At 38.0% G+C, this 24,649-nt stretch overlaps 1 protein-coding gene across 4 annotated transcripts in view; it reads right to left on the bottom strand.

Annotated features, from left to right (window-relative positions):
• Positions 1-24,649, bottom strand: part of TRAF7 (TNF receptor associated factor 7) — a 1,047,901-nt gene that overhangs the window by 857,554 nt on the left and 165,698 nt on the right. For 3 of the 4 annotated variants that reach the window (XM_044089204.1, XM_044089203.1, XM_044089205.1), the window contains exon 3: positions 16,880-16,940. In XM_044089204.1, coding sequence (XP_043945139.1) covers positions 16,880-16,940 — 61 coding nt within the window. The remainder of the gene's footprint in view (positions 1-16,879; positions 16,941-24,649) is intronic. The other variant, XM_044089206.1, reaches the window with a different exon arrangement.

The following is a 24,649-nucleotide window of genomic DNA, read 5'->3' as shown; positions in this document are numbered from 1 at the left end:
GTTAGAAATTCTGCCAGCTTTAGTAATTCAGTTACTGGCTACAACCTGGATGCCAGCAAAGAAGAAACTGAGAGAGCCTGAAAGAAAATCAACTAGAAAAGTTCAAGCAAAAACACTCAAAGAGAAGAATCCTGCTGCTGTTCAACAAAAAGCAGTTCAAGCTCCAGCTTTTTTATAAGACATGGCTTCCAGTAATTTCAAGGGAAAGTAAATCAAATATACTCAGAGCCGATTAAAATAAACAAAACAATGAAGGAGTATATCAATTCAAATAACACAAAACTGGGAAAAAATGGAAGCAGCTATTCAGATGAACTGATAAAAATGCAAAAAGCAGAGGCTGAAATTAAGAAAAAGCTGGCCGAGTATGAGACTTCTGATTAAGAGCAGTTTGAAAAAATGGTACAGTTAGCAAACACAGCACAAAAAGAAAACCTGATATTTTCTGCTGTACCAGTAAATGGAAGGAACAGACTGTATTAATTTTATATGAGCACAAATAAGCAACTGGACTGATATTCTACATCAGTATTTGTTAATTGAAATGGCACATCAAGTGTCTGCTGCAAATCCAGCCATTAGAAAGCAGCCAAGACCTGTATGACTAAAGATACTATTATACCAGCAGAAAGAGTTGATCCTGCCAAAACTGTGGCAGAAGCATGAAGTATTAAAAACAGATTTTTTTCCTGGGAAGATTAAAGGCATTTTATGATGCAGAACAGGCTAAGTGGAAAATATAATTTTTTTCCAACATAAAGTGAGCCATCAAACAGAAGAGGACTTTGCTTTGCATTCTTCTGACAGTAAGTTCATAGATTGCCAATTAAACATTTTCCAAACTGAATGTTCCAAAGGAAAATGCTTGAGGGACAGAAAAAAAAAAACATTGAACTGACTAGAAGAATAGGGAGTATCTTGGATTTGAATCAGAGTCTGGTGTTGGGAGATGGAGATGAATAGAAAGAAGACCAGCAACACTGAAATTAGTGAATAAATGTGAGACTATATATGTCATTAACATTTAGGACACCAAGAGGAAAAGTAACTATATGCAAAAAATGTTAGTTCTTAACAACATTTGTAGAAAATATTTCATGATATAAACTCATATTATATAATAAAGCAACTTTATGTATTGTGTAGTCAGGGTATCTAAAATCAGGGAGTAAGGGTGAGTCTTTTCAGTGACTGTTGCATGTGATAAAGATACTGAAGCAAGCAAGTACTTTTTTTACCTTTAAGAACTGCAGTGACTACAATATAAACAGAGAAGAATGACTGGACTAAAGCATGTTTACGTTAATAGGCTATAATCTTGAGCTGTTGAGGCGAGGGATGGTGTGTAAAAGTGCATGGACTATAACACTCGGAGAGCCTAGGTGTTTTCTTTTAATTCAGCATAGGTGAATGTCTGGATTACTGTCCTTGGGTTAATCTAAAAACATGGTGAATGTAATGAGAAATGCTGAGTATCTTGCATATGTAATGATATTAGCTTCTATTTTATTTTTCATTTAGCAAATAAATGGTCAGTGTGAGTTGAGAGGTCTGCAGCTGATGGGCAGTTATACATTCTGTTCTTATGTTTCCATGGAAACAAACTGATGACAGGCACACACAATTAACCCTGAGAGTTCTGAGAATTGTTTGCGGATGAAACTGTAAACCTGAAAGGTACAAGGGCAAGCTGCTTAGTAAAAAGTTTGAAATTACCAAAAGTGAATAAGAGAGCAGCCTAAGTACTTCAATGCATTTACTAAAACAGGGTATAATTTAGTTTTATTTAAATATAGCTACTGCACTTTTTCTTAAGGATTACATTTAATGTTTACTAAAAGTATACAAGCTGTTTTACACATCTGTGAGGGTAACATAGAGTGGAAAAGAACAGAGAGCTATCAGTGTGAGAACATAGGCTATAACACAAGCTTTAGCATGGATAACCTTAATTTTAGGTTAGGTAATGCCTGTGGGTGCAGTTGTCGATTTGAGACAACTGTTCTTATCAGGAGGGTTAAACTTCATTAGGTGAAGCTGTACATAATTGTGTGTGCTTATTTTAAGTTAACAGATTATGGGTGTGTGTTTTTTTTGAGAGTTTTCATTAAAACAAAAAGTCTTTAAAATTGTGACATAGGTTCAAATGGAGATGACAAGAACCAACTGTATAAAATATCAACTTGCCAAAGATTAGTATATGCATGCAACACAAAAGTTAGAAATAGACATTTAAAAAAAGCTGTCATGTATAATAGATGAGAATAAAAACTTCCTATCATAACGGTTACACTATCCATATTAATTTGGAATGTAAATGGCCTCACAGTTAAGAGTACTGCATTTTATTAAGAAATGAAGAATGCAGATAGCAATGCTGCACAACACTTATTTGGAAAGAAATGAGCATGTGATAAAGAAAGGATTTCAAGATGGATATTCAGCAGAACATCATGGACATAGCAATAGGAAAGTAATTATACTAATTGCTAGAGGAGCTTCAATAGTGATAGAAGAGGAAAAAAGACAAAATAATGTTATGTTTGTGGCATTAAGGGGCTACATGCGTGAGAAGAGGATTATGATGGCATGCATTTATATTTCACCTAAAATTATTGTGGAGCTTTAAAAAAATTGGAGAAATCAGCTTTTATCAAGCAATGTTACTTATACAGGTGTTGATTGGAACTTGATTTGGAACAATGAGGGATGCATCTGGGTGACCTAGAAGGGAAAATATAACAAAAGAGAGTAGATTTCTGAAGAAATTTATGAAATTTTTTGGTAAGGAAGACAAATTCAGTAGTATTAACTCAACAGAGAATTTGCATATTCCACAAGGTACAATAACTGGGCTAAAATAGAGAGAATTTATATTTCACAGGAACATGTGTATTTAATTGAAAGCTTTGACAAACACCCAATAATTACTTCAGATCATACACCCGTAACAACTACGATACAAATGCAGGGTAATGAAGTAAAAATGAGACACTGGTGCTTTTTCATTTATTTGTTAAAAAGAGAGGAATTTATGAAATGGACAGTAGAAATTATTTGACAGTTATTAGGGAAGATGGAAATTTCTTCAGAAGTTAATTAACTAGCGAGTGTGATAAAATTAAAGTAGAGTTTAAAAATAGGGTAGAAATAAAAGGAAGATATGCAGTTAAGAAGTAACTATTTAGGGGGTTGACAAAGTATTGGAGAATAAGGGGAATCTCACAGAGCAAGAAGATGCACAACTACAGAGCACTAAAGAGAAAATAAGGGAGTATCTGGATAATATGTATTAGTTTAGAAAGACTGCTATAAAGCACCTGTTTTTTGACAATAACTCCAGAGCACAAAAACACTTTTAGCACAAATTAGGTAACAGAAAGTAGAAAGGGTTGGTGCTAAACTTATGGAGCCTATGGCAAGAAAAACAACCAGAGATCCTGTACAGGTTTTATGAACATTTTTATAAAGCACAGAAATGTGGAAATCAAGAAAGAGCACTAAAAGACATATTTATGGAAGATTTAAGTTTGCTAATGTTAGAGGTAGATAAGGTTCAACAATTAACAATGAAGATGGCAAGAGATGAGATAAAGTGGTGACATATAATCAATCTACAGGAAAGTCTGCAGGAACAGATGGTATTCTGGTGGACCTTTGAAAGCTAGGAGGGTAGAAAGTAGTAAACATCTGGAAGGTTTTGTTTAACAGTACTTTAAAGTAGGAGAAGCACCAACATCCTGAAAGAAAGTGGTGGCTGTAATACCTGAAGACGCAAAGCCCAATTAGACCCATCTTCGTACAAACCCATTTCAACTTTAAATCATGATCATAAAGTGTTTAGGTCTATAATAGTTAAAAGAATGACAAAGGTGTTGCTAAAATTGACAGATATGGATTAATATGGTTTTGTGGAGGGGAGGCAAACATTTGACATTAATAGCACAATGATAATCCAGAGGGAAGCATAATGTAAGAAAATACTGCTGCTACTGGTGGGTCTTGATGCAGAGAAAGCATAAAACAGCAGTCTAAGATTCTATGAGTAGGACAATAGAAGCACTTACATTCCCTGATGTAACAATACGGTTAATTAGGAGGATATAGGAGGGATCCAAGGCAATAATTAAAGAGGGAGGATTCATTTCTAATAAGTAGTGTCTGGACAAAGGAACCAGGTAGGGGTGTCCTATTTCCCCTTTATTTGATTTCAAACATAGCGGAAGTTCTGAATATTGTAATGGAAATAAAAGAAAGAAAGAAAATGGGGTGGGATCTTTAGAATAGGGAAGAAGTAAATTTTGTGAGAGCAATCTATGCAGAATAATGCTCAGGAGTAGGCATGAAGTTTAAGAAAAGCAGGAACTGAGCAATTTATTCAATTCTGTACAGCACAAAAACTGTTAAAAAGAAAATGTATGTATACATGACAGCAACAATGGAAAGTGTTACTATGGTTTGTTTTCTTTTCTATTAATGTATACAAGCTCATGTGATGGTTTAAAATGAGATGATACAATAAAAGATGGTAAAAAGAAGATATAAAGACAAATAGCACTGTAAGACTTTCCGTTACCATGTACATTAATTTTAAATACAGTTTCTATCGTTGAGTCAAAAACAGCCTCCCATGTGAACAACTGAGATGTATTCATAAATCAATCTGTTAATTACAAATGATTGAGGAAACACTTTCCCTAAAATCTACCTGCACATGCTGCAAAACTGTTTCTGAAAAAAGGAGAGACTTCTTTGTTCTCCCTTGAACCCCATTTCTATTATTTACTATGTCCACAGATGCACAACAATTGGGAGAGGGGAACCACCCCAAATAGTACAAAATATTCTCACACAAGCAGCAATACCACAGTGCCTATGAGTAACCATTAAAATGATCAGATGTGATCGTGTAGTTAAAACTCACTCAATTATCAGGTAATCCCTCATAAAGAAGCCAACATAGTAATATTAATACTTAGGCTAACAAAAAAAATAAATGAATAAATAAATTAGCAAAGATCTTATTAGGACTGAGGACAAGGGAGGCTGATATAACACAAAGGCCAACATAAATGACAGGTTGCATTCATGCAATGAATACAATCAATCTGTTTATCAAGGTGCTTATTCAATGTCATTTGGAAGGTGATGTTTTATGGAAGCTTTTAATAAATCTGCTAGTAAGAGCGGTCTCTCCAGTAGCACTAAGGACTGAGGAGACAAGCTTTTAACAGGGTGCTTTCGGCAGTATAGGGTTTGACTCCTTTAACTTCCAAGTGCCTTCTGTGTGACTCTGATTAAGAGACTTAACCAGACATTCATCTCAGGCTGCCCTGAAAAGAGCCAACTTTATCTAGTGGGTTTACCAGGTTAATTAGATAATAAATAAATACATGCATTAAAAAAATAAAAAATGAAGATGGAAGGAGAATTCCACAATGCAGAGGCATAAGGAGAGAAGGCTTTGCAGTTAAACTGCATGAAGTGTTGAAAGTCAAAAAGAATAAAGTCAACCACTGGACAGTGAAGTGGGTATACAATGAGCCAGACAGCAAGAAGTTGTTAAGACGGGCAGTAATTAAAGAGAACAATCTTGTGAGCATTACGGAATTAAGCAGAAGACACCTCAGTACATAAGGAAGCTACCCAGATTTAGAAAGTAACGAACAGTACTGTTCCCTATTATAGACTGCATCATGACTGATAATTTTGTTCAGCAAAATTTGCATTTGAACACGCTCGATCTAGACATTGCTAATAAGGGTAGGACATATCTAAAGCATGTAGCACTACCCTATATGCAGAGCCTTGTGTGCGTCAAACATATCTAACTAAACTCTAATAAGTGCCTAGTAGAAAAAGAATTTCAACTCAGTTTCATGAATGTGAATTAGAAAGTGAGCCGAGTCAAATCAAGACTCCAAAGATTCTTGAAGAATACTTCTGTCTCATGAGGTACTCTTCCCAAACACAGGATAGTCAAAGCCTCTGGAAACCTTGATGATGTAGCAGCATTTCCAAGAACATGCTTAATTACTTTTTTTGTTTATTTATTTTTGTTGACCTGGTTAGTTTGACTAAGCATAAACCCTATTTTCAAGGGAGATTCAAGGTGGCATTCATACCGACTAAGAAAATCAAACTAGGCATTGGAAATTCCACTACTCTCTTTGCAAGAGGGAAAGGACAGGTTGCAAACAGCAAAGATGAAGATTGTCATGGTAATGCAGATTTGAGTACAGTTTTTCAAGCACACTGAAATCAGCCTGGTTTGGAAGCAAATGAAAAGAAGATGCAGGAACAAAAGGAGAGTTGTAATTATGGAACTGCTGGCAGGAACTTACAGGAAACACAGCTTCTTTAAACTCTTAAGGAAGATGACCAAAGAGATGAAGAAACCATTTCTTGGAGTTTGACTGTGGAGAGGAAATTTACTTTGGACAATGGCTCTGTAATAATACAAGTTATAAATGACACTGTGACTGCATCTGGATATGATACTTAAACATCTGAAGGTAAGTATCTCAGTAGTTCTGAAAGAGTTATTGAACAGCAGTAACGGCAGTGTATACTTAACAGGCGGTTTTCCTACTGGAGGATGCAAGACCTTTCTATGCAACTGAAGCAGATGGAATAGTTAAAATAAGGAAATTCATAGTTCAGGTAAGAGCAAACATTAATTTTGAATTTAAGAAATGTTATTTTGGACACTATAGTGCAGCCTTTGGGGTCTGAGGCTTCCCAAAGTAGACTGATAACACATACTGCAAATGAGCCTTTTACTTATGGTACTTTTGTCAGTTGGTTGCTCAATTTATGAATGATTTTGGTCATAAAAAGACTGCCATCCATAGAACTCTTATGTGATTCATTAGTTTGGTATGCAGCTGAATCACAGGTTAAACTTCAAGTTCAAGACTGACAGCATTCAAAAATGTGATAATGAACATTGTTTAAAATGTTATACAGATCATAAAATAAATAAAAAATGTCAGGAATATATGGACTGGAGGAGGATGATGGAAGATGTGGGTTACTTTAGCTAAACATGATGGCTGCCTTTGTCATTTGTCAACTGTTTGACTAATGGAAATAAGGGAATGGTACATTATTGGAATCAGCCAAAATCATGTTACTTTTGAGAGATTTTGGAGTATTTACTGATAGTCTGTTCACTATGTGGTGAAAAAAGGCTTAACAACATACATACTTTGCAGTGTAGAAAAGGTGGGTAAACTGGGCATGCACAGTTTGAGGACATTCTCAACATATAAAATAATGAATAGTGCACTGAATTTGCAGAACATGCTGAAATTGCAAACTGTCACGACTTTTCAAGAGATGAAAGCAATAAGGAAAAATGGCAAAGCTTGTATGAAATTTTACAACAAAATGAAGGTAGTATGAAGGACGCGGATATGAATGAAACTTTAATATTACTTGAAATTGTTAAGGAAAGCATTTTTGTAGAGAATACATTTAGAGTTTTTAGTTACCAAACAAGAAAGTGATGAAACTGCACAGCAGATGAACAGGAGGGGACTGACTCATCAGAGGGTACAGTAAAAAGGAAAAGAAGCCAGATAAAAACGTTTTTCACTTAAGTAAAAGAAAATGACAATGTTTATGTAGTGTTAGGAAGTGTGAACAATACGGAAAATTATACAAGAAAGCTGGTTGTTATGAAATGGTGCAAGTCTATTTTCTTTTTCTTTCGGGTGTGCCCATTAGGGGTCACCATAGCAGATCATCTGTTTCCATTTCTTCCTGTCCTCTGCATGTTGCTCTGTCACACCAACCACCTGCATGTCCTATCTCACCACATCCATAAACCTTATCTTAGGCCTTCCTCTTTTCCTCTTACCTGGCAGCTTCATCCTTAGCAACCTTTTCCCAATATACCCAGCATCCCTCCTCAGCAGATGTCCAAACCAATGTAATCTCGCCTCTCTGGCTTTGTCTCCAAACTGTCCAACCTGGGCTGACCCTTTAATATACTTATTCCTAATCCTGTCTACCCTCATCACACCCAGTGCAAATTTTAACATCTTTAACTCTGCCACATCCAGCTCTGCCTCCTGCCTTTTTGTCAATGCCACTGTCTCCAACCCATATAACATAGCTGGTCTCACTACCCTCTTGTAGACCTTCTCTTTCACTCTTACTGGTACTTGTCTGCCACAAATCACTCCTGACACTCTTCTCCACCCACTCCACCCTGCCTGTACTCTCTTCTTCACCTCTCTTCCACACTCGCCATTACTCTGAAATGTTGTTCCAAGTATTTAAACTCAACCACCTTCGCCAGCTCTACTCCCTGCATCCTCACCATTCCTCTATCCTCCCTCTCATTCACACACATATATTATGTCTTAGTCCTGCTAACCTCTCTAGAGCATATCTCCACCTCTCCAGGGTCTCCTCAACCTGTTCCCTACTCTCACCACATATCACAATGTCATCTGCAAACATCATAGTCCACGGGGACTCCTGACTGATCTCGTCTGTCAACCTGTCCATCACCACTGCAAATAAGAAAAGGGCTCAGAGCTGCTCCTTGATGTAATCCCAGCTCCACCTTAAACGCATCTGTCATTCCCACTACAGATCTCACCGCTGTCACACTACCCTTGTACATATCCTGTACCACTCTTACATATTTCTCTGTCACTTCCGACTTCCTCATGCAATACCACAACTCTTCTCTACGCACCCTGTTATGTGCTTTCTCTAAGTCCACAAATACACAATGCAACTCCTTCTGACCTTCTCTGTACTTCTCCATCAACACTCTCAGAGCAAACATCTCATCTGTAGTGCTCTTTCCTGGCATGAAACCATACTACTGATCACTATTCATCACCCCCCCCCCCTTCTTAACCTAGCTTCTACTACTCTTTCCTCCCATGGTGCAAGTCTACAGTATGTGATTTAAAATGTTTAACAGACATCAGTTTTTTGGCAGAACTGGAGGGAAGAGATGGTATCATCTTTTGGACCTGAGCACTGTAGTTGAGCTTGTTTGCTAGTTTAGACCAAGAAATTTATAGGTAATTAGATTTCACAGTTGTAAGACCAGCCACGGCTTTGGAAGAGGATTCACTGAATAATAAGGGACCTTTATATGCAGCAGCTATCCATGCATCTACAAGTATGAATAAAAGAACTTTATTGACATCAAAATGTGTGTGTTAATACTGATATAATATTGAGAAGAAATTTTAAATATGATTTACAAATAACATTTTTACCATTTTTTTCCTGATAAGTACTACAAGGCGTTACTGTCATGATGAGGACTGGCAATAGGTTAAGTATGAGCTCATAGGTACAAAAGAACTCCGGTACGTATAGAGACTGATTGTGTGAGATGTTCAGAGATGTGGACAAATGGTGGTAGAGTTTTCAGATCTTAAGGCAATTTGAAGTAAAATAGGACATGAAGAATAAGAAGAATAAGGTTAACACAGGAACAGGAATAAGAAGTATTTTAACTGAAAGGATGGCAGAGTCAGAATGTATGAAAAAGGCTTTAAGTATGTTATATGAAAAACACAGGTAGATGGTGGCTTCTAAGTATCTTGGACCTTGTAGTGGGTTACATTTAAGGGCAAAATATAAGAATTTTGGAAGTTAGGAAAAAAGATTCTGAAATCAGGAGAAACAGCATATCCAAAGTTAAAAGCAGACAGTGAGAGAATGCTAGAATAAAGAACATTTTAGGAGAGAAAAACATATAATATTAAAAAATAGAAAGAAGATATGACTAAAACAAAGAAATAGTTTAAGGGGGAAAGAAAGGATTTAATTCAGTACTAGTAAAAACAATGAAATAATGAAAATGATAGATGAAAATGGAATTTTGGCAAAAGATCAGGAGTTGATTTAGGAAAATGGATAGCCAGTTTGTCAATAAAATGTATAAGAAACTATGCATACAGAAGGACTTGCCCAGTACAAAAGCTGAGAAAAAGAATTGGAAAGAAATATTCCATGGAAGAATTAAATGTGGTGTTAAAAAAAGAGAAGAGCACATGGAAAAGATGGGCAAATTTATGATTTTTGTCAACCAATGTCTGACAGAGAAGTTACACTTTTTGGAAGAATTAAATGGGTGACTAGTTTTTCTTCAGTAATGACATCCAATGTGTAATATAGTTATATAATTTCTATGGAAAAGTGGGGGGAAAGAAAATCTAGGAAACTGGTAATCTATATAATTTGATAATACAAAATTAGAAAGCACTGATAAAGACTGGACTATTTATGGTTAACAAAATTAATACAAGGATTAACTGGTGAAAATGCTTATGGGAAAAAAGGGAACAGAAGTAAAGCATATGTTACTGGTGTTAAAAAAAAAGTTGTTGTAGATAGTACTGGGAGAAAAGAGAAGGAAGGTAGGGTTGGGGCATGTGACGCTGCTAAAGCATATGATAATGTATGCCATACACATGCATTGGATGTCTTTCTTATGGATTTCAGAAAAAGATAACACATGTATTTATACTCACATATTATAATAATTCTGATATACAGACAATAATAAATTGGTGCTTATGAGAAAATGCTTATGAGAAAATGTATACAGAGGATAGGATCTGAGGCAAGTGTCCCCAATGAATATCTTGTTATTCGGTCTTTTCTTTAATGTTACTTTAAATAATGGCAAAAGGAAACTTTAGATTATATAAATTATTTGGTATTGATGGCAAAAAATTCAGAGGGAAGGAGAAGCATTGTAATGGATACACAGATATAAGACTAATTGGCTCATGATTAAATTAGATGAAAAGAATGGACTTGAGGAAAGATGGTGTTATAGAAGGCGATCAATTTAATACAGTGACATTTAAGTGTTGGGGTAATGTAATGAATGTACAAGGCAAATGTGGAAGGCAAACATTGAGAAAGTAAACAAAGCAGTTCAAATGTGAGCTTTATTTCAGGTTGTGACATCCCCTCTCTTGGCCAGTAATCAAGGAGCCTGAATCCTCACCACTGACACTGTAGAGGGATGTCCACTTGGAACAAAAATGGATATATCCAGTATTTCCAGATGCAGCTCTCTGACTCAAGTATAATTTGCATTAGGAGCACACAGGGAACACTCAGCCCATGGTCTGGGTTTCTCTCTCGGTCTCTCCCCAGGTCCCCAACAAGGCTCCCCATTGGCACAACTGCAGAGTTAAGTCCTCAGCCGAGTGTCCAAGCCAAGTCCTCCACCACACACACTGAAACCAGTGCTTCTTGTCCCTGTTCCATGTAGCTGACCCAAACACCGACCCACCCCTAGGAAAGGCTGGCACAAGTTTACTAGCTATGCCCCCTTCCACCCAGACTATAAGGTAGTTACTGTCATCAGACACTCCCATGCCAGCTACTCTAAGGCTCTTATAAGGGTACCCAACTATACTGAATAAAATTACTATTAATACGAATGGTAGTTTGACCAATGCAGTACGGCTTTCAGGAATGGCCACATAGTCACCAAACAGATATGAGTGCTCTCAAAGATGAAAATATTCTCTAAATAAACAGCCACAATGAAAAGTTTAAATATATTTAATAACAAATAATAAAAGAACATGAAAATACTGAACATCTCTTTTACAATAAACACCAGAGTTTCAATCACAAGAAATATTAAAATAACACAGATGAATAGATTCACATAGATACAGAACAACAGTACTTGACTAGCCTCACTATATTTTCCTGACTGATCTAAAGAGTTAGCATTCCCTGGACACTTAAAATCGCAAGGCAAGATGAAGTAGGTGAGTGATCCTTCTATGTCAGATTTCCAAAACCCAGTGCCATAAGACTTCAATCTCAACTAGTATTAAACATTATTTTAGTGATGGACTCCAGAATGACATCACATACATCTGGTCATCTGACCTCTGGTTCCCATGCAACTCCACATTGCTAGCAATTGCCAGGATTTAGCACCTATGTGTCAATAAAACAGCCTTGCTAAGATCTGCTGCAGTTCCTGGAAGTCAAAACTATAAAATACTTCCACTCTTCCTACAGGAGCTAATAAACCATACTTTTTACAGACATTGTGTCTCTGGCTTCATTCAAAACTATGAGATAACATCTTTATGGCCTAGGCCCAGTAATTTAATTTCTTACTACTTTTTGAAGTTTTTTTCTCAAATACCTTTACTGAATTATCACTTGTGGCATAGGTAAATTTACATTCATATAAATTTAATCTTACAAAATTAACATAAACATTATACTTCACATATATTGCTATATATCATATAACCTAAGTAATATTACATAAATTATTCAATTCCTGCCTTTTTTAAACAATAACCATCTTTATTAAACCATCACTTACTATACAGGCAATCATACATTTATATAAATGAAAACAAATTACACTGACACAACCCTAGTCACAAGCATTTTACATCAAAAGCCATACTGACACTCCCAGTTGCAATTATACATCACTTATAATCTACCCAATCTTTCTCACTCAAACATTACATAGCTCATTTAAGTCCTGCCTCCTTTCAGACCTCATCCCTCCCTTGTATATATTCTTCCCACAATATCCATTTTTTCCTATATAGTTTGCTCCTACCCATTTCTAAAGATCTCGGTTTTAGTTGTTTTACCTCTGTTACTATATTCAGTACTTCCAGTATAGTTGGTTTAGATTTTGATTTCCATTTTCTGGTAATTGCTTTTTTGGCAGCCATCATTATTAGACACAGCAAGGCCTTACCGTGTCTAGGCAATTATGATTCTGTATCATAGCTCAGAAAAATCATATCCCTCATCAGGCCAATCTGTCCACCCAGCATCTATGACAGTGCATCCCGCAGAGATTCCTTAAATTCCACCAACTTACAGCACTCACAAAATATGTTCCCAGTTACCTCTTTCTTCCCCTTCACACCTCCAATACTATTTTTTAAAGTTTGAGATTAACCCTCTTCTCTTCCAGTATCCTCTGTTGTAACCATATACATTTAAAGAGTTACAATAATACATGTATATTTATTTTTCTAGCCAACAGGGCACACTTTTGGTACATTTTTAACACAAGCAGCTTCACAAATACATTTTTTCAATGAAAGCATCTGCACAGATTAGTCTGATATTCAAATAGCATACAATACATTATTTTTTCTAGCCAACAGGGCACACTTTTAGTACATTTTTAACACAAGCAGCTTCACAAATACATTTTTTCAACGGAAGCATCTGTACAAATTAGTCTGATATTCAAATAATATATGATACGTTATTAAATTCCAGCTAGCTGTGCTGGCATATGTTACACATTCACTGCCCTACTTCTCCTGGCAGAGTTGGCAATACCTCACATCATCACACAGGTATCTTTTAAGAAAAATCATATCTAACAAATAACACTTTACTGAGTATTCTAAGCTATAGTGGGAGAGTTTATGAGCTTCCAGTTGTGACAAAAAGGGGTTAAGATTATAATTATTTGTGGAGTTATATACCGAAACAGTTAAGAGAGGCATTGTGTTTAATATGAAACAGAAGGGAGGGCTGGGTATGTTACATCAAGGAATAAATTTAGGGTAAACATTTATGCATTATATGTTAAAGAAAGTTAATTCTGAAAGACATAGCTTGAGAGCAAAGTGACTGTGTGCGAAGTTTGGGGGTTGGGGTTGGGACCGTCTACTATCAAGGAAGAAAAGAACAGCTGAAAATGAAATTCATATGACACACAAGACATTTTTGGTGGAAAGTAATGCAGGAGGGAATGAAGGATAAACGTAAAGCATGCTATAGATATATTATGGAGACTAGTGTTTATGCTGATGCACAGGGACATCCTGATATCCACAAAATCAATGGAATATTACATAGGATAAGGTGAACTGAAGGTGTACAGGAAAGGGTGGATTTTCATGGCGATCTTCACTGGACAGATTGGTATAAAAATTTATATGAAATACAAATTTGAAGAATCAAGGGTATGTAATACTGCAGGATGTTTGTGGAGGAGACTACAGATTATGTTTAAATTTACTGTAAATGCTTGGCTGGGTTTTGAGAAAAAAAATATCAAAATTATGATATATAGGCATCTTTAAAAATGAATATGAGTATTCTGTGGTATTTATGATGAAGGATGAAACAAAGACCAATTTATATGTATTTACATTTACTGAATTGGTTAATCCCATTAGCCAATGGACTCTTTTCAGGGGACACCCATGGTGGTATTCTTACTGACTAGGGGAATTTGGCCAGGGCAGCTGGAAACTTACCCTCCTTTTTCCGATAAGTGCTACTGGATCTTTTACATCCACCTGAACTACCAAAAAATCAGGTAGGTAGGGCCTTGATTTAATGTCTCATCTGAAGGATGGCACACACACAATATTGTCAGCATTGGAAAAGTAATCCAACTACCTGATGTGGGGAGAGAACCCACAGTCTGCACCAAAGGCGAGTATGCTACCTTTTGAGATACTGTGATAAAGAAGTAAGACAGTATTAAAGTTTCTTTGAGAAGAGTGTTTTTTGAGCTTGTGGGATTCTTGAAATGTAATCAGGAAGATATTTTTATTTATTTATTTTTTATTTAACATTTGTTAACTGGGAAAATCCGACTCGGAACAAAGCCAATTTTCAGCGGAGGCCCCTGGAGAAAGCTCCAGATGCATGTTTTTGTAACGTGGGAGGAAAGCGAAGTACCCGGAGGAAACCCACACAAATGCAGGGAGGACATGCAGACTCCACACAGAAGGCACCCCAGCCGGGAATCGAACCAGGGAACCTCTTGCTGTGAGGCGACAACACTACCGCTGCACCACTGCGCCGTCCGTAGATAAAAGATAAAATAACTGGTTGTGGTGGCAAAAAGGCTGGGGGGGGGTTAGCATGTTTTAAAAGTGCTGAAACATGAATATATATCGTGTACATTTGCAAGCTGTATGTACATTGATATATAATCTGCAAATAATTTGTGAACAAATGTGTGTTTAACAAAAGTGTTCCTACTCTTTTCACTAGAGGGCAATGAAAGGCTACTGCTAGCTGGAAGGAGGGCCAAGTCAGTGAAGGAAGGGGAGAGTAAAGAACAATTCTGAATGATGACGGAATGAAAGAGGAGGAAAAAGTACATCTTAAAACATGACAAGATGGTAATTCCTACCATTCATAAAGGAAGATTGGATGACACTACTTTGATTAATGAATAAAGATGAGCTCACAGGTGACAGTGCTACATCCTGGTGAGATGTTATAGAAAGATGTGAATCTGTGCTGGATGGAAATGAGAAGCAGGAAATTGTTTCTGGTATGATGACTTTCCAATCTGAAGACAGGAAAGGAGAGCAGTAAGGAGAAATAAAGTGTAATGCTGCCCACAACTCTTACAGAGAATGCTGCAGGCAGTCAGACTGCTGAAAGGACTTGTGCCACAAAAGCAAATGAAAGGGGAAATGAGTAAAGCAGTATTTATGGCACTACAAAAGTTAAGAATTAAAACTGAAACGATTTCTATAGACATTTGTTTTGGGCAAACAGCCATACCACTACTCCTAACCCTACACCTTACTTAGGAAGACAACTTTTTTGTAATGCTACCACTACACAAGACACTCGGGCATATACCACCACACATGCACACCTCAAGTACATCCTCTTCTTTTGTCTTTCATCTAATTTTAATCTGGAAATACTCACAGAGACTCCCACCCAGTCACCAACATCTTCAGATACACACATTACACTAAAGATATTCCCCTTCCTAGGATATGAATGAAGCCAGAGACTGGTTAGGAGTAGTGATATGGTTAGGGTTAGGATTAGCAGGCATTGGATGTTTACACCCAGTGTACTGGGTGTAAACATCTTCAGATACACACATTACACTAAAGATATTCCCCTTCCTAGGATATGAATGAAGCCAGAGACTGGTTAGGAGTAGTGATATGGTTACGGATTAGGATTAGCAGGCATTACAAAAGCAGTGAAGAAACACCAAGGATTCCTTCCTCTGTCACTGTTTTGACAATCATGGGGAATCTGCCTTACCCCTTGCTGTTACAAGGGAACCTTCTCTCTCTCTCATCCCACAACCATCCCCCTACCCCTTGGTTCAGCTCACCTCTCATTTCCTACATTTCTAACGACTCCTCTTTTACCTTGTCTTCTCCCTGCTACTTCTCTTCATTTAATGTCATTTCATTCAGATTCCACAACACCTCCTCTCTACCATTCTTACTGTAACCTTACGCCTATTTTCTGTATATGATCTAATATACCCTACCATTAGTAAACCATTGCACTTATTTGACATGAACAAATCATTTCAAACATCTATTATTATTGTTACTGTGTATTATGACTGGAACCTCTGTCAATTGTGATTTTCTGAGTAATTACCACATTTATTACTGTTACTAATTTTTGCTAATGTCATTACACAATAATGTTTGTTATTACTAACTGTCCTAGGTCAAGTCTGAAAAAAAAAGACTCCATGGACCAGCGCACTTACCAACTTAACATATATATGTATGAATGAATGAATGAATGAATAAATAAATAAATAAATCAAAACTTCTACATACAGTAATAATCCTAACAGTTTTCATACAAGCTTACAAAGATAAACTAAGTGGATTTCAAGGGAATAATTTACCTTTACCAATCTACCACTGACAATCAACAGAAATACGACACTCCGCAGGCATCCCTGATTGGTAGCTCACTTCAGTACAAAACTTCAGAAGTTTGGGCAGTCAGTTTATATCATGCATACACACTGGGCATAAGCTCTACATCCACATAATTTAGTATGACAGTCAAACTTAACTGTTGAAACAAATTATACTGGAAGGATGCTTCAGTTTACACTTGCCTTTGGTGATGGTGGTGACAGCAGAATATGCAGGTCCAAATGTGGTCTCCATTCTTGTCTGCTTAAATTGTAGGAAAAAAACAGTAGGCATCAGTATAAAGTCACTTCTCAGATTAAAACAATCCTAAAATAAAAATGACTGAGGCAGAGAATATTTTTCCCTGAAACAGCAGCCTAAACATCAAATATCTAGCTGACAATCATAACAGAGCAGAGGTTTCATGCTGGGTTGGGCAAGCACTGCTCTCATTCCAGATGTCAGTGTCTTTCTCTTTCAATGTACAGTTTGGAGCAAATTCATTTAACCAAACTTGTACATTATTAAAAATAACTGAACTGGCTTTCAGAGAGCTCCACAATATACAACTGGATCTCCACTTGCAACTGGACAGACTTGTAAACGCCACAAATTAGAACACATCTTTCATTCCACAGTCACCAAAAACTACAGAAAATGTAAAGCAAATGGTCAGACAATACATATCTTTTGATCTGCAATTTTTTATTCTTTCTATGTTTTTATCACTCATGGTTTGATACATGAATGTATATTCATTCATGCAACACATACAGCAGAATATTTAGTCTAGCTAGGTCTTCATATATAAACATTAGACTATATCACACATTGCCAAAAACTAGAGAAATATACTACTGAATCTGCATTACTATACTACCGAATCTGCATTACTACACTGGAACAATAGGCTGTGGTATGTCAAGTGACAGCTCTGGCAGCCATTCAGTTCCAAAATAATGGCATAAATGTGTCCATCTTTTACAAACTGTGCCATGATAACGAAAACATTCTTTAACCTGCAGTCCAGACTTCTTCGTGGCCTCATCCCACTATTACCTTTCCCTCTCTAGTTATTTGGTTCCTTTGACAAATTTCTCCAATAAATTCTAGTCGCCTCTTACCTATTTTCTGTGCATACACTAGTCACCCTGACTGAAGAAATCCAAGTTCCCCATTCCCATGTTTGCATAGTTCTTAGAATACATTCTACTAATTTATGAATATAATACATTGCATGTTTGTTATTCTGCTTAAAGATCAACATCCAAAATCCTACTTTCTCTTTATTTTTTTATGAGCGTCCCCCTGTTGCACAATCATCCCTTTCCATTTTGATTTATATCCTTCAGCTTGTGATGTGTACAAGTCTTAACTGTGTACCTCTAAAAATTTCTTCAAATCAGGTAATCCTAAACCACCTTGTTCTAAGGAGATTATCAGTTTATCCCAATTAACTCTTGCCCAATTCCCCTCCCAAATAAATTTGCTCAACTATTTATTATCCACAACTTCTCCGCTGGTTGATAAAAATAAGCCTGACTTTTATATATAAGCTAAACAGACTAAAAACATTGCCACTGTTTACATCTTACTATCCATGTTCACAATGAACAGCTTCCAGTTTAATCAGTTTTTGTATTATCTTTTGTTTAGACTCTTCCCGCATATCCTTGGCTATCATATCAGATTGCTTTTAATCCGTACTTCTAAATATTTCATCTTATCCTGTCCCCATAAATATGACTTTTGCTGAATCAATGCATGTGTGGGTACATAATTTACCCTGTAGCCTTTGTTTTACCTTTATTATGAAAGATGTGAAACAAGTCTTAGGGTGCTCCACAAAACGAAAATGTCCTTGTCTGCATTTTTCAAGTAAAAATATTATCTACAAATAAAGCTAACGTCTCGTGATTATCATAACATTTACACTCTAGAATTAATTAGTTCCTTACTTTATTTGCCAATCTCTAAATATAAAACAAAAAGGACACCCCTACCGTTTTCTCAATTCAAGCACAGCCTGTCAGAGAGGACCCCCAATCTTAATTCTTACAGCTGACCCCTCATATACCCTTCTAAGTAACCCTATTACTCAGTAAGGGAATACAAAAGCTATTACTGTCCTACTCTTAAAATCCTACCTAAAATTAATCAAATGTATTCTTTCTATGAAGACCCAACAACAACAGTGTTTTCTTACAATATGCTTCCATCTGGATCATCAAAGTTTCCATCTTCTCCACAAAACCACATTGATCCAGATCTATCAATTTTGGCAACACCTTTGCCATTCCCTTAGCTAGTAATAGAAATAACCACTTTATAATTATGGTTTAGAATTAAAATGGGTTCTGCAGTCTACCCAAGGCATTTCTACACATAACTGTACCTGTAGCAGTATCCCTAGAAACAGCTTCAACTGCATCATAAGCACACTTGATGGGGTGGGCAGTGACCTGGGAATCAGAACTTGCCATATAAAGTAAATTAGATTTGATTCGGAAGGCTATTAACTGTTATGAAGGCCAAAGGAGACCAAAGTACATGATGTATTAACTTTTTTCCAAACCTGTCAAAGACAACTGTCCTTGTTCATTTGGAACAGACTGCCAAAGGAAAAGGCTTTTGAACTTCTCTGCCAAAGGAAAAGGCTTTTGAACTTCTGTCTCTATCCAGGGAAAGGTGTTTAACAGGATTTTTGTTTAGTCATTTGTGAACCTCTGGAATCCTGCAGAATCGGTCTGCTTTTTGGGGGCAAAGGATTGTGAATCTGGAGACAGACAGAAGCTGCACTAGAAGCATCCTCCTATAACACTTTCTTTAAATAAAAAAAAATCTTTTATTTTGAAGATAGTATCTCTAACAGAGATTTCTTCATTGGAAGAATCTAAGGAAATACTATTCCCCAGATTCAAACTCACAAGGAGTAAGGGGAAGATAACGGAGAGTTGTACTCTAATCTTTCATTAGCAGATTCAGAGAACAATTACTTTTCAGAAAAAGGAGATCTCATTTGTTCAACTGGAAGAGAGGGATGAATAGATTGTATGGCCTTAAATAAGCCCTACACAAAGCAGAAACAGTCCTCCTGGGAACCTTTTGGTGCAAGAGTGGAAGAAAGAGATGGAATGATTAGTTATTTGTTCTCTTTTCAGGGGTCTTCAGCCTAACGGTTTTAAGAATGAAACCAATAGGCCAGACCGTCATAAGAGACCTGGAGATGTCTTCCCTCATCAGGGCCTGGTGTATGCCTCACTCACTCTCAAACAGTACATGGTTATCCCTTCTGGGTGATGTTTGCCTGTTGTATAGTATGAACAGGTGTTTGATGCTCCTAGGCCTCCTGGGCCTTAGCAGCCACCAAAGGAGAAATGCCAGAGGGATCAGCAGAGGTGGACTGATGGTCCAAAGGCTGCAAAGACACCTCAACATAATCCTCAGCCCCAGAGATCAGAAAGGTGATGGACATCCAAGTTTCTTCAGAAACCTCTTCAGCTTCTTTTTCTGTTGGGGGAGACACACTAATGGGGAATCTGACACCATGACCATACACCAAATCTCTGGAGTGCTTGTTTCTGAGGAAAATTTTTAATGAATTTAACCCACTCATTATTTTAATGAGGAAATGAAAACAGGATTTGGCAGGACCTGATGCTATGCTGACTTCCCCAGACAAAAAGCAAATATGGGAGTCCTTACAGGAGATTTGTCTACCCCAAGAACATTTTTCCTTTCTGACAGACCTAGGAAATTTTTAGAAAAAACATTTACAGAGAAAAAGGAAGGTTTTCCAGCGAGGATACTTACCTGCCCAACATTGTATCTAAAGACAATTGTCGATACTCATACTACTAAAAGCTGATGAGAGGTCTACATTAGCATACATATGGCAAGAAAGCTCCAGGTTTTGGTGCATCCACACATCCTCTCTTATACCTTGCATGTACTCTCTTGCTAAGGGAGGATGTACAGTGCATGAGAAAGAAGCCCAAAGCTTTGCAGACTGCTTACATGTCTGATATTGTAGGCAGGATAAGTTCCATACTTGTTAAGGTTACTGCAACAGTGATCTAATGAAGAGAATCACTGCTATCTTAACCCACCCTAAAAGAAAATTCTCAAAAGAATTAAACATCTAAAAGTGTTATACCTCTTTAGAGAGCCCTTCAGCAACACAAACACACTCCTAAATCTGTCAACAGAATGTCGTGGTTTACTTATTAACATTCAGGCTTGCCAGTCTTATGGATCCTCTTCCACTGACCTCTGAACCACCAGCACACTATCTAATACCTCCCCCGATTATAACCCCTTGGGAAGGAAGGAGGTTGGGAGGCTGGGAAAAAAGGAGATGATACTACAGATGGGAGGGGCACCCTACTATGCCCTATCCACATCTATCCTTTCTCTTAAGGCAAGGCATGCAAAAACATCCATGTAGGAAGTTTGGGTTTTCACCAACATGGCCTCTTACTGGGCATCCACTGGCAACTTGCATTAATGATGTCTGCCGTGTATGGACCCCTGCCTTCCACTAGGGGGTTGCAAGAACAACCTTCATCCTTCCTAAAGAAAGGAAAACTGTGTCTCTAGACTCAAACATATACAAACACAAAAACACACGCAATCTCTTAATCTTACTCACCAGGGGACCCACTTACATCACAAACAGGAACTTTTTCTCTACCCTTCCCCCCTCCCTGTGCATGATAGCAACTGATTTACTTACCACTGGCTTCTACAACGGGCTGCTTCAGAAAGCGATTTGTTTAGGACTGAGAAGAAAAACACTGACTCCCCTTCTTCTGGACCCTTCTGAGCAGGAAGGTGATTTCTGACTTAATAAATTAGAAGTCAGGACAGTGAAAGAAAACCTTACTGCACTGTTACAGCTCCAAAATATTTTCATGCAAGACATCTCTTAAAATGCCAGACACCTGACAGATGGCTCCAGAGCAATTCTTACTGAAGGAATTCCAGCCAGCGTGCATGAATGTCAGGTATAGCAACATCCATTATTAAAAAAATGGATGGGTGCTTCTCACTTAGCCTCCCCATTTCCTTTCCACCAGATGGTATAACCAACAACAAAAAAATTGGTCACAATGCAGCCTCCATGTAGATCATCTGCCACAATACAAAATAGTACTCATACTAGGTTAACTGGATTTTGCCAGTTGGAAGACAACTTTTCTTATGGTCTACCTACCCTGGAGAAAACAGAAAAAAAAACTTACCAATTACTATCACCTCTACTTCTATATCAGAAAGAACACGAGTTTGGAGTCAGATTTTTAAAGCCAAATGCCACAGAGGAAAAGTACAGTTTTGTACCTACCATAAATGTAGATGTCCGATAGATATGCAACTGCAGTCATAACATATGGGTTGTCCTGCCTCAGGCAGCCCTCAGTTGGCCGGATTCCAAAGTCCGGGTCCAACGTCGGCTGATGTCGCATTTCTCTCCGACGTCAGAGCGGCTGGAGTACATAAGCATCAGCCGACGCCATTTTCTTCAGTGTTTCTTGCCCCAGATGCCAGGTGCCCTCCAAGGAAGGCTGAAATCAAATTGGAAAACAAAAACAGGATTCCAGACAAGTAAATGAGCAATAAACAGATACACCATAACAGATATCCCCAGCTAAGAGAAACAGGGATAGGAGTGGACCCTAGGCATAGAGGGGTATGGAGGGAGGGAAAATCCGACTGCAGTTGCATATCTATCGGACATCTACATTTATGGTAGGTACAAAACTGTACTATGTCCTTCAAGAATGCAACTGCAGTCATAACATATGGGTAGAATACCATAGCTTAGCTGGGGGAGGAGGAATGCTCTAGGAAAAAGATGGTGTGGCAAGCAAACCCTGCAGGACTGCCGAAGCAAAGCCTGCTCTGGATCTGGAGTATAGAGGGAGATTGTAGTGTTTGGAGAATGTATGCACGGAGCTCCATGTAGCAGCTTCTAGAATGTCCTTAGTAGGCACCCCTCTTAAGAATGCTGTAGAGGTGGCTGTAGCTCTGGTGGAATGTGGTCTGACATTGGCCGGAACAGTCTTTCCATGAAATGAATAACAGAATCTGATGCAATGTCCAATCCATTTTGAAATAGTCTGTTTTGAAATTGCTTTTCCTTGGACTGCAGGGGCGTAAGCCACAAAAAGTTGGTCAGACTTTCTACTGATCTTGGTTCTGTCCAGGTAGTATCGAAGTTGTCTGTGAATGTCCAAGGTATGTAACAGTCTTTCCCCCTTATTCTCAGGATTGGGGAAGAAAGCAGGCAGATGAATAGCTTGAGTTAAAGAAACCCTAGATACCACCTTTGGCATAAAAGTAGGGTTGGTCCTTAATGAAACCCTGTATCTGTGGAAAATTATGAACGGTGGTATAGCCATTAGGGCCTGTAGTTCCGAAACCCTTCTTGCTGAGGTAATTGCCAACAGGAAAGCTGTCTTCCATGAGAGAAATTGCAAGTCAACTGAAGCTGCTGGCTCAAATGGAGGTAGAGTCAGTTTTTCTAGGACAAAATTGAGGTCCCAGGCTGGCACTGGGGCCTTTCTTGGTGGTTTAATGTTCTTGATTCCCCTGAGGAATTGCCTTAGCAAAGGATGTGAAAAGACAGGCGGATCAGTGTTATATCTAGCTGAAATAGCTGATGCATGTATCTTTATGGAAGAATATGAGAGTCCATTCTTTAGCCTATCTGCCAAATATTCCAGGATGAGTGGGATGTTCAATAATGATGCATCATGTCCATTTGCTGGTATTCCAAATGCTGAATCTCTTCCATTTTGCTAAGTAAACCTTTCTGGTGGATGGTCTTCGAGTCTCTGTTAGTATCCGCTGAACTTCTTTGGAGAGAGATAGGTTGAGATTATTCATGGGATCTCCCAGGCTGTTAGCTGCAGTGTCTGAAGGTTTGGATGCACTGTTTTGAAGTTGTGTTGAGTCAAAAGTAGAGGCCATTGGGGAAGGGCCCACTTCTTGGTGTGACATATGCTCCATAGTAGTGGATACCAGTGTTGTCTTGGCCAGTCCGGAGCTATTAGGATCCCCTTGGGTCTCTCTGCTTTGATCTTTAGTAATACTGAGGTCATCAGTGGCAGAGGTGGGAATGCATAGATTTTTAGGGAGTTCCAGTTGAATGAGAGAGCATCTGTTTTCCAAGCTTGTGGATGGTATGTCCTTGAGCAGAATTTTTGTAGATGATGGTTGAGGTGAGAGGCAAATAGGTCTACTTCTGGCCTGCCCCATGTCGAAGTGAGCTGTGTGAAGATCTTCGGATGTAACCTCCACTCGTGTGGATCTGTGAAATTCCTGCTTAAGCTGTCCGCCAGCACATTGTCTTTGCCTGGAACAAACTGGGATTGTAACTGAATGTTTAGGCTCAGTGATTTTTCCCAAAGATGCTTTGTCAGTCTGCAAAGGGGGTAAGAATGGGTGCCCCCTTGCTTGTTTATATACCACATCACAGTGGTGTTGTCTGTCCGTATCAGTAAATGGCCTTGCCGAAGTTGGTGTTGAAAGGCCTCGATGGCATGCATTACTGCCAGCATTTCCTTTTGGTTTATGTGCAGATGTGTTTCCTTTGGAGACCATTGTCCTTGTATACACCTGCCTTCCATGTGCGCCCCCCATCCAAGGTCTGAGGCGTCTGTGGTTATGGTCTGTGTTATCTGTGGTTTTTTGAATGACATACCTGTGTTTGCCTGGCTTACCGAGGCCCACCATAGGAATTCCTTTTGTAGGCATGGAATGAGCGGTATGGTTGTCTCCAAGTTGTTGCTGTGCTGAGACCATAGGCTTTTTAGGTACCATTGAAGCTTTCTCATGTGTAGTCTTGCTAATGGAACCAGGAGAATGCAGGATGCCATGTAACCCAGGGCCTGTAGGAATCTCCTTGCAGTCATCTGGGTAAGTTTTGCCAAACCTTTGAAATAGTGAGTTAACTTCTCTTGCTTGTCTTC

Source organism: Protopterus annectens, chromosome 12.part0 (assembly GCF_019279795.1).
Source record: "Protopterus annectens isolate FY-2018-M chromosome 12.part0, PAN1.0, whole genome shotgun sequence".
In the NCBI taxonomy this organism is placed as follows: Eukaryota; Metazoa; Chordata; order Ceratodontiformes; family Protopteridae; genus Protopterus; species Protopterus annectens.
Note: the sequence above shows the minus strand (reverse complement) of the source record. Positions and strands in the feature narration are given on the sequence as shown.